This window comes from Gobio gobio (assembly GCF_949357685.1).
Source record: "Gobio gobio genome assembly, chromosome: 15".
In the NCBI taxonomy this organism is placed as follows: domain Eukaryota; kingdom Metazoa; phylum Chordata; class Actinopteri; order Cypriniformes; family Gobionidae; genus Gobio; species Gobio gobio.
In genome coordinates, this window is record NC_137108.1 from 53,403,902 (window position 1) to 53,415,908 (window position 12,007).

A 12,007-nucleotide genomic window follows, 5' to 3' on the forward strand; every position below is an offset into this window, starting at 1 on the left:
ATTGCCTGCCAAAATGGCTGAGTTTAGGCTGTGTGACGTCAACCTCCGGAGCTCTATATGTCCCCTTTAAGTGATATAATGTTAATATACCAATCTACAATCTACTAACTATCAAAATCTGCTTTTTTACCTTAAAATGCACTCATAACCATCATAATAATTCAGCTGGTACTGTAGAAAGCCACATGATGAATCAGGGTTCATTGTCGGTGTCCTGTCCATGAAATATGACCAATATTCATGTATAGACGATGCATAAACAACATCAGGGAGACACACATTACACTAAAATAAAAATAAAATGTGTCACTTCTCTCATAGGGATTTACCAAACCAGACCAACCAGATACGAGGAGAATCACGACATTACAAACTTTGATTTTAAGCAAAAAGAGACACAAAAACACAAAGACTGTGAACTTTGAGGGAGGGAAGCATCCCATAAAGCATAATCGGATTAAAAAACGATGGAGAAACACAAAACTACTCATTTAAAAAGCTCGATTATATATGTAGAAACAATGTATGTTAAGTATGTTAATTGCAAAATATGCTTATTTATATGAATATTCAAGTATTTTGGGAGTGTAGAGCTATCGACTTCACTCTGAGTGCTTCATTAGAGTGGGCGGAGCTAAAGAGCTCTTTAGTTTCGACTCTGATTGGTGGAATGTTCTGCACAGCATTATGGGTAATGTAGTTTTCACCAGGAATTCTGACAATTATTTTGTTAATCCCATTGATTAACAACCTCGTCGCTCACAGTAGGGCTGCACTGCAAAAAATGCTTTTCTTACTTAGTATTTTTGTCTTGTTTTCAGTCCAAATATCTAAAAAATCTTACATTAAGAAGCATTTAATAGACAAGCAAACATTTTTGTCTTGTTTTGGGGGAAAATAACTCAAAATTAAGGGAGGTTTTGCTTAAAATAAGCAAAATAATCTGCCAATGGGGTAAGCAAAATAATCTTGTTTTCTGTTTGAATTAAGATTATTTTGCTTACCCCATTGGCAGATTATCTAGCAAATTTTTGGCAAAAACTTACTTAATTTTGAGTTATTTCCCCCTTAAACAAGACAATCATTTTTATTTGGCTAGTAAATGCTTCTTGTTTTGAGGATTTTTAGATGTTTGGACCAGAAACAAAAGTAAAATACTAAGTAAGAAAAGCATTTTTTGCAGTGTGACTTTAACACTTCCCTGTGGAGAAAATGAATGGAGTTTTTACTTCACTAGCGCTCTCTTCTCTAAGTGGCCGCATTCATATGTAGAGCATCCAGTCACTTATGAGGTTGCATGTTAAGTTAGGATGCCGCCGTAAAAGCGTTTGTCTATGTAGGCAGTGTACTCGGTTTTGGAACGAGTCCTTGTGGAAAGTTTCTCCACTGTGTTCGCTCAGAAGTGTCTTTGTGTAATAGAATCATTTCAGGTCCAAACGGCGCGACTGAAAATGAAGTGAGAGAAGGCCGAGGTGAAGAAATGATTTCTGCAGTAGTCGAGCGGACTCAGTGCTCTGTGAAGTGTGCCGGCCTCTGCTGAGTTCTGTCATCAATCACATCTGAGAGGAAGAACCCTGACAGCTCTCCACTTGCCATCTTTCTTTGTCTCCCATCAGGCCGTCTCCGAGCGAAACAACGCGGTGCATTACTTTGTCCAAAAGAGTCTTCAGTTCCATTCCTGAAGATCCTCGGATGCGTCAATATTGCAGTTTCTGTTATGAGATTGAACACTCGTTCTCCGTGGGCGGATCGTGAATATCTCTGTTCGCAGCACAATGTGATTTACACAAGCGGGACAATAACATTCCCGTCAAATCACAGGCGGATCTCGGCATGGGGAATTTCTAGCCATTCTCATTCCACTTAAAAACTCCAAAATCTTCACAAATCCATCAGTGGCGTAACTGAGTAATGATGTTCAGTGCAGGATATTATGAAAGCACACAAACACACACACACTGCGCTCGTGCACGATCTCATGAAGTGTGTATCTATAGCAAGAATTGTATTTATTGTGCAATTTGTATTTGATACACCCATTTGAACAAATGGTGCAATATGGCACTAAAAGTGGTACTTTGGCTCGTAATCATAGGGGAACTACACTCACCTAAAGGAACACCTGTTCAATTTGTCATTAATGCAATTATCTAATCAACCAATCACATGGCAGTGTCTTCAATGCATTTAGGGGTGTGGTCCTGGTCAAGACAATCTCCTGAACTCCACACTGAATGTCGGAATGGGAAAGAAAGGAGATTTAAGCAATTTTGAGCGTGGCATGGTTGTTGGTGCCAGACGGGCCGGTCTGAGTATTTCACAATCTGCTCAGTTACTGGGATTTTCACACACAACCATTTCTAGGGTTTACAAAGAATGGTGTGAAAAGGGAAAAGCATCCAGTGTGCGGCAGTCCTGTGGGAGAAAATGCCTTGTTGATGCTAGAGGTCAGAGGAGAATGGGCCGACTGATTCCAGCTGATAGAAGAGCAACTTTGACTGAAATAACCACTCGTTACAACCGAGGTCTGCAGCAAAGCATTTGTGAAGCCACAACACACACAACCTTGAGGCGGATGGGCTACAACAGCAGAAGACCCCACCGGGTACCACTCATCTCCACTACAAAGAGGAAAAAGAGGCGACAATTTGCACCAGCTCACCAAAATTGGACAGTTGAAGACTGGAAAAATGTTGCCTGGTCTGATGAGTCTGGATTTCTGTTGAGACATTCAGATGGTAGAGTCAGAATTTGGCGTAAACAGAATGAGAACATGGATCCATCATGCCTTGTTCCCACTGTGCAGGCTGGTGGTGGTGGTGTAATGGTGTGGGGGATGTTTTCTTGGCACACTTTAGGCCCCTTAGTGCCAATTGGGCATGGTTTAAATGCCACGGCCTACCTGAGCATTGTTTCTGACCATGTCCATCCCTTTATGAGCACCATGTCCCCATCCTCTGATGGCTACTTCCAGCAGGATAATGCACCGTCACAAAGCTCCAGTCATTTCAAATTGGTTTCTTGAACATGACAATGAGTTCACTGGACTAAAATGGCCCCACAGTCTCCAGATCTCAACCCAATAGAGCATCTTTGGGATGTGGTGGAACGGGAGCTTCGTGCCCTGGATGTGCATCCCACAAATCTCCATCAACTGCAAGATGCTCTCCTATCAATATGGCCAACATTTCTAAAGAATGCTTTCAGCAGCTTGTTGAGTCAATGCCACGTAGAATTAAGGCAGTTCTGAAGGCGAAAGGGGGTCAAACACAGTATTAAGCCACGTTTCCACCGAAATTACCCGGAACTATTTGTACCAGGAACTTTTTTCCCAGGAACTTTTTCTCCCCCAGACCTGCTACTTTCTGCGTTTCCACCGCGGTCTAAAGTACCGGGAGGATTAGGCAAATTAGCCCGGTGACGTGAGAATGCGCGCGGCTGCTCCTCCCAGTCACCGACGGACAGTAATCACTTTTGCGCGATACTGTCTGCAACAACAAGTGGAGGAGATGCAAGCAGCGCTGCTTTTGCATACACATTACCAACACTGCTTATTTAAACGTGCACTTTCACCTGGTTTGACCATTTTAATGCAAAATGGGATGATGGGCAATCCAAAATCTGAATGTGTTGTAATAGCTCAATTCCAAAATATTTTCTATAAAAGGATAATGAGGTCAGTCATTCATGACAGATGTGTGAAAAGTTAATTGAATGAAAACAATAGACTGAATTAAGCGGTTGAAAGATTAGGTACTAGACTGCAAATATTTATTTATCACAATAACATCTCTTAGCATTCACTAAAAAAAAAAAAATCACATTACTAGTATTACAAGATGCTTCATTAAATGCATAATTTTAGAGACTTCTTCCTCAAATTTGAAATGAAGCAGGACTACACGTATGGCTTCACTTAAGTTGTGGTTATAAGTTATTATACTACATTCACATAGTTATACATTTAAAAATATAATATTTGGGTTTTCTAGATATGTTTATGTGCATATTCAGAAAGACTTGCGAGCAGCAGCCCTTTTATTTGCTTCCAACACTACAATTAGAAAGTGGTTATATAGTTAGAATGTGGAAATTAAAAAGACACAGTGACATTTTACACATTTGACTTTATTTTAGACAGATTAGTTCTTACAAAATTAAAATAAGTGTGCAAAGACAAATAAATTACTAGAACAATAAAATGAAATTATAAAATGTGAAAACAACAATATAAAAAAGTGTATTTTTCAGTAACCTGTCCAAGAGCTGTGCCAACATGTACAATATATAAAGTACAAATGTGGTAGAGCAAATGCTTCATTCAAGCGGCTGGTCGTTGTGGCTACTTCTTGAACAACTGGACAAACTGTCCAAGAACAGACAGAAACCCGGTCTGAAAGTCTCTCTGCTGCCGTCTGCTTTCTTCCGCTTCTGACTGGTGGAATGCCAGCTCTTGCCTCCTCATTTCTCCTCGGCCTGGCTCTCCAGTAACAGCTGAATATATTGGTCTCGCTGTTCTTGTCCATGCTGCAGTACGGCCCGGTTAGCATCCTCCATGTCCCTCAGTGCATCAAGAAAAGTCAGTCCCTTTTCCTTTTCCCTAAGTAGAAAAATTGCACAGAAACACATGGAAATTACAAAACAAGGCAACCATGAAACAATAGAAACCATCAATTAATTATTTAGTGTTTTCACTACAAATAATGAACAATTGCTTGCCCAGCTTGAACAATGCCCAGTGTGCAATTTCTATCATTGGCAATTTAAGTTTACAATTAAAAACAACAAAACTACTCAAAACCATTATGGATTACACATCAGTTTTTAAATATATACACATTTTGTCAGCTTTATACCTCTGGCATGTGTGTGTTTTGGCAGGAGACACGGGACGAGGGCTAACGTGTACTGGTGACCGCGGGGGAAAACACGCTGGTCTCCGTTGCCTGCAATTCATCAGGGCCACCCGTTACGTCTGGAAAAGCACGTTGAAAAAAGTTACTGCAACGTTACACTGCAACGAGTTTAATAGATGATACCAAGATGAGATATTTACCTTCAACCCACTCGGATTCCGGGATGGTTTCCAGCAACGCACTAGCCGAGTCTTTCGTTACCGCTGCCCTAGAAAAGGACGGTCTGTCCCAACAACGCGTCCAGGCGGTCATGCCACTTGTTGATATGCCGGTCGGAACCGCTCCGGTTGTTATGATCCTTTAATTTCTTGTAATCTTGTCTTAATTTCTTTAACTTCTCTCTGCACTGTTTTCCAGTGTGACTGGAACCGAGTCGATATCTTCAGGTAACGTTATACCTTTTCATTGCGGGTCGCCGTTTCCAGTTCCCGCTGGATGTCCTCCTCCGCATATATGCTCAAAGCCTGAACCTAGTCGTCGGTCGAATTTTTTTGTTGAACTCCATTGTTGCAAAGAAAATATTTACTGAACGCAGAACCCACCTCGCAAAAAACTGGCGCTCAACTGGAGCTCAACCAATCAGCATGTTCAGCGCCCAAGTCCCACCCCCGAAAGTTCCCGACCTTTTCAAAAGTACCACCTCGCAAGCAGGGCCGTTTGGAGGGGGAAATATTTACCCGGAACTTCATTTAGACCCTAGTTCCTGCGGTCGAAACACACCGAGTTTCCCCCCAAAGTTCCTGGTTCCGGGGGAAAGTTCCTGCGGTGGAAACGCGGCTTTAGTGTATGTTCCTAATAATCCTTTAGGTGAGTGTATTTTAAGAGCTGTATAGCTCCAAATCTTGGTTCTTCAGCGGTTCTTCAGCGGTTCTTCAGCGGTTCTTTGGGATGACTGAGGTGCTATATAGCACCGCTACCATATACAGAACATGTTAAAGGGGTGATGAATTGAGAAATCAACTTTCCCTTGAGCCTTTGGTATATAAAAGTTCATGGTGATATAAGAATATCCTGTAAGTTTCAGAGCTGATAACGTCCTCGTTAGTCAAAGAAAAGCTTTTATTGACACCAGGCCCAGAAAACGAGAGATATGTCGACCACTGACGTCATAGACTCAAGCCTCAAGCCCCGCTCACCGACTCGTGGAGCTAAACGGGTCGCGCTACCGAGCCATAAACATGCCGGTTCCAGCTCCCGTGCGTTCGCTTCATTTCACTGCGGATTCGTTTGTAAACAAGACACAGGTGGAGACTGGATTTGCAGACATATTGAGGTTAAAACACAATGCTGTGCCTTCTGGATCCGACAGGAACGGTGCAACACACTAATGTGAGTAAAACGTGTTAGTATTGCATTGTTACAGATGGTTTGAAATCTATTGATGATATACCTTAGCACGCGGTCACAGGCTGGAGAAGCTGTTATTGGTTCATTCGGGATCAGACTCGGACTTGACTTTTTTAGAAGCCCAATGTCCCGGGGCTATGTGTTTTTCAGATGGGCTACCAAAATGTATCACCAGCCTGCCGACGGGCTATCTTAAATAGTGAAATAACATTCCTTTCTTGCACGCGCGCGCATGTGTGTATGGTTTGCGGTTATATTCCCTGTTCGGGCAGGCCCAGTAATAAAAAAAATTACATTCCAATCAATCGCAGGTGGATGAGAGATGAATCTTTGTGTTTGTTTGATAGATATTTCACGAGTCCTGTGAGCATTTCTTCAGACGCTTTCAAAACAGTCCCCACATGTACTGAGGGGAGCTAAAGCTCATTAAATATGCAAATCATATCCAATCCTAGCCGTGGGCGTTTACTTCCCAGTCTTCAGTGAGACACGCCCATCAAAACCCAGCGTTTCTTCAGAGAGCCTCAAAACCAGGGCAGAAAATAGCCTATTACTGATTCATTATGAGGTTTCTGAATGTAAAAACCACACAAACGTCATAAGTCAGACAACAGGATAAAAAAAATGAAAAAAGCCAGTTCATGACCCCTTTAAGATATGGTGCTATATAGCACCAAAAGTGGTTCCCCTATGATTACGAGCCAAATAACCACATTTAGTGCCATAGAGCACCATTTTTTTAGTGTGTACACAGTTTCTCATTTGCACAATAAAGACAATTTGTGCTATAGATACGCATTTCATGAGATCGCGCTGTGTGTCTAGAAGGGAGCCCTATATACGCGGATTTGTGTGCCTATAGACCAATTAAAATCAGTATCTTATCAGTTTCTTATATTAAATTGAACAGTTCTCTTTATGTGTGTTTCTCTCCAGCACACGCACACACACTGCAAAACTTCTTGATCGCACTTTGCTTTGGGGTAAAAAGAAATTTGAAATACCTTTGCAGCGTTATCCTCTTAAAGGAACAAGGCACTTTTTTTGAAAATAGGCTCATTTTGCGTCTCCCCTAGAGTTAAACCGTTGAGTTTTACCGTTTTTGAATCCATTCAGCCGATCTCCGGGTCTGGCGCTAGCACTTTTAGCATAGCTTAGCATACATCATTGAATCTGATTAGACTGTTAGCATCTCGCTCAAGAATGACCAAAGAGTGTCTATTTTTCCTCTTTAAAACTCGACTCTTCTGTAGTTACTCATCGTGTACTAAGACCGACGGAAAATGAGCAGTTGTGATTGTCTAAGGCGATATGGCAGGAACTATCCTCCCATTTTCAACCCAACTTGGGCTGTTTTTAACCCAGCATTGGTGGTATTATCGAGTGTATTATCAATGTTCAAACCATCATATATTTTATCATTGATGAATTGAAAGTTCAATAGAACACTATTTATTTGAAATAAAATCTTTTGTAACATTATTAATGTCTGTACTTCCACTTTTTATTGAATATATTGGTGCATTTCACTTATAGTCTTTCTCAGGGTTCTGAACCGGTTCAAGGAACAAAAACGAAAATCGGAAACGAACGAAATTTTAAGAGGAACGAAAACGAAATCAAAATCAATTTGAATCGTTCTGAACAGAAACGTTAATTTGAAATGAGCATTAACCGGTTAATAAGGTTATGTTATCGTTCTCTTTAATATGTTAATCTGGCAGTGGCCAATCATGAATAGAGTAGCTCAGCATGTGATGTGACGGATCAAGCGAGAGTGAAATGTCGTCTGTGAATCTACGGTAACTCAAGTCAGTGTGAGCGCATTTACACGCCTCAAGCACATTTCTCTCCCCGCTGAGGTCATCAATGAAAGCGCAGGTATTGGAGGACATTCTTTTCGTACGTTTAAATAAGCAGAACGGACTTTAAGCTCAAATAGTCTGATTTAGGCTAGTTTGTGGATTCAGTTTAAGCCTATCCAAGTAGGCTATAGCATCTGTCAAACATTTGTCCTATAGTCTTTCAGATGGCCAATACAGGACAGCTCAATGTTTTCTATATAGACGGCTGATGCTTCGTATTAAATGGTGTTATATTGCATTAAATGATCAAGCTTTATTAGCTGACTGAATTTGATTATGGGATGCAAGGACGTGTTGCGCAGCGTTTGCTTTGAAATTAGCAGCATTAAAAGAGCAATGGTTATCCAGTTTATTTATTCTTTATTCATGCAATTTTTAAAACAAGTCGTGTTGAAATAAGTTATGTACAAAGAATGTTCTCACTCTTCTGAAAAGAATTAGGCATAAGAGCCACTTTCAGCTCCATTAAAACAGCTCAATATTTGTCCCGCTGTTTATGCTTTGTAATTAATGCATGTATTTCTGTTGTGGTTATGAAATAAATATTCAAGTTTAATTACCATGCGTTATATTATTATTGAGTGAAAATAAGTCTATTTATACATATTTGTTTAAAGTATAGGCTAAATGAAAATAACGTTATTAACCGGTATTTTTTCAAATCAAACCGTTTTCGGAACAGTAATGTTTATTGAGAAACGCAAAAACGAAAACGCTATAATATCGATTCTGCTCGGAGTGAACCCATTGATATTTTTTTCCGTTTTTAAGCCCTGGTCTTTATATAATCACAGAATGAATCACATGTATGTTCGAAAGCTGATGTTTGTTCAAATGTAAAACCAAGCCAACAGAATATGTGCTTATTGTATATATTATACATATACTATTCCATTCATAGTTGTTTTCAGCTGTTGTCTAATTCTCATAGCCTGATGGGTTGTCCCTAACCTCTGATTGGTTGATAGGGATGATGCAGTCTGTCTTTGACTCGTTCTCATTGCTCTTTTCCTATAGCCGGACACTGCGGCGTTCCAGAAAGGATCGTGAATGGTCAAGTGATCGGTGAGAACTTCGGCTACAGGGACACCGTGGTTTACCAGTGTAATCCGGGCTTCCGGCTCATCGGCTCCTCTGTGCGCATCTGCCAACAGGATCACAACTGGTCCGGGCATCTCCCATCCTGTGTGTGTGAGTAATACGCAATAATACACATCAGGGGGAACGTTTGGTTTACAGCCAAGAGGATTAGTTCCACATGTAATGCAGGCAAACCCAGAGTCAGCTCATGACAGGCATCACACACAGATCCGGCTGTTACCAATGAAAAACACCAACACTACCTGATGTTGTGTGGGCGATTTGGACATTTGCCTTATTTTATGATGCTGAAAATTAAACATGTACATAAATACATATTGCATGCATTTCTCATCAAGCATTGGAGACTCTTATTCTACAAAGTGGTGGAAATATGCTTAAAGGGTTAGTTCACCCAAAACTGTAAATTGTGTCATTAAAGGTCCCATTCCGCATGATCCCATTGTTCAAACTTTAGTTAGTGTGTAATGTTGCTGTTAGAGCATAAATAATACCTGTAAAATTATAAAGCTCAAAGTTCAATGCCAAGCGAGATATTTTATTTAACAGAAGTTCCCTTTCAAAGCCTACAGCGAACGGCTGGCTTGGACTACATCCTGGTACTTCCTGCTATAATTACGTCAGTAGAGCAGTAGAACAGACTAACCTCCGCCCACAAAGAAACGCGAAAAAGGGGGCGCGGTCTTGTTGCTGTCCCACGTGGAGAAGCGGACGGTCGCGTGGAGAAAAGGAACTGTTGCGTTGAGTGTGTTTATCGCCATGTCGTCGAGACGCTGTTATTTTCATCCAGGAGTCAAATCACCTTTGTTTGGCTTTCCCAGGGACGCTGTAGAGATTATTGAACGCATTCATCTCTACGTTAAGAGGCGTGATCTTTCCAACATGCGCTAAGCTGCTGTCGAATCACAACACAGGAACTGCTGGCACGTGCGCTAAGCTGCGGTCGAATTACAACACGGTAAGCGCTGGCACAATCAGAACTCGTTACGTATTTCTGAAGGAGGGACTTTATAGAACAGGGAAATCACCAGCCGTTTTTAGGACAGTGGAAACAGCGGTACACAGATAAGTACATTGTGTGAAAAATACTGTGTTTTTTTACACGCGAAACATGAACACATGTTATATTGCACACTGTAAACACAATCAAAGCTTCAAAAAAACACGAAGAACGGGACCTTTAATGACTGAGCCTCATGTGGTTGGACACCCGTCAGACCTCCGTTCATCTTCAGACACAAATGAAGATATTTTAGTGTAAAGCTGATGCTGAGAAAGGCTTCAGATAGGCCTCCATTGGCATTCAGTACATTTACACTCACAAGACCCATAAAAGGCTCTAAAAACGTCGTTACAAAGTCCATCTCACCACAGCGACTCTACAATAATTTTACGATGCGACGACAATAGTTTTTGTGCGTAAAAAAAATCAAAATAACACCTTTATCCAGCTTGTTCTTGTCTTCCGTGTGTGTCTCCACGACGCATGCGCGAGAATATGAGCAGATCCGGCGTTCGGACACATGACCCAGAAGAGATTTGTTTACGAGCAGAGGAAGACGCGCGTATCTCAGCTGTTGAATTCTACACTGATCGTGCTTTAGGTCTCGGTGTAGTTCTCAAAATGGGGCTAAAGTGTGTATTTCATGGATTCCCGAACGCCGGATCTGCTCATATTCTCACGCATGCGTCGTGGAGACACGGAAGACAAGAACAAGCTGGATAAAGGTGTTATTTTGATTTTTTTTTGCGCACAAAAACTATTGTCGTCGCATCGTAAAATTATTGTAGAGTCACTGTGGTGAGATGGACTTTGTAACGACGTTTTTAGTGCCTTTTATGGGTCTTGTGAGTGTAAATGTACTGAATGCCAATGGAGGCCTATCTGAAGCCTTTCTCAGCATCAGCTTTACACTAAAATATCTTCATTTGTGTCTGAAGATGAACGGAGGTCTGACGGGTGTCCAACCACATGAGGGTGAGGAATTAATGACACAATTTTCATTTTTGGGTGAACTAACCCTTTAACCTTCTGACCTAGAAAATGCTTCAACTACACAAATATAAATAATGATTTCGAATTCATTTGAACAGAGCAGTCCAGTTCACTAACAAATGACTCTTATGAACCAGTTCTTTTTAGTGAATCAAGATATAGTGTGATCAAGGTTGTCTGTTACATTAAAAAATGAGTTGTATGAGCCGGCTCTTTGGATCAAAGTGAATCAGTGACGCACAGCACGTCCAGTTCAAGAGCATCAAACGTATTTGGCGTGAACAGAACAGTCCAATTCACAAACAATTCATCCAGTAATGAAACAAGAGAAGTCTTTATGAGTGAGTCATTGAATCATTCATTCAAGAGATTTGTCCAAAAACACTGATTCATCCAGTAATGAAACAAGAGAAGTCTTTATGAGTGAGTTATTGAATCATTCATTCAAGAGATTTGTTCAAAAACACTGATTCATCCAGTAATGAAACAAGAGAAGTCTTTATGAGTCAGTCATTGAATCATTCACTCAAGAGATTTGTTCAAAAACACTGATTCATCCAGTAATGGAACAAGTCTTTATGAGTGAGTCATTGAATCATTCACTCAAGAGATTCACTCAAAAACACTGATTCATCCAGTAATGAGTCTTTATGAGTGAGGATTGAATCATTCACTCAAGAGATTCACTCAAAAACACTGATTCATCCAGTAATGAGTCTTTATGAGTGAGGATTGAATCATTCACTCAAGAGATTCACTCAAAAACACTGATTCATCCAGTA

General features: G+C 40.8%; 1 protein-coding gene across 1 annotated transcript in view; it reads left to right on the forward strand.

The window, feature by feature from the left end:
- Window positions 1–12,007, forward strand: part of csmd3a (CUB and Sushi multiple domains 3a) — a gene marked incomplete at both ends in the record, with an annotated part of 567,839 nt that overhangs the window by 443,303 nt on the left and 112,529 nt on the right. The window contains one exon of the mRNA XM_079838157.1: window positions 9,146–9,319. Within this exon, the coding sequence (XP_079694283.1) occupies window positions 9,146–9,319 (174 nt within the window). The remainder of the gene's footprint in view (window positions 1–9,145; window positions 9,320–12,007) is intronic.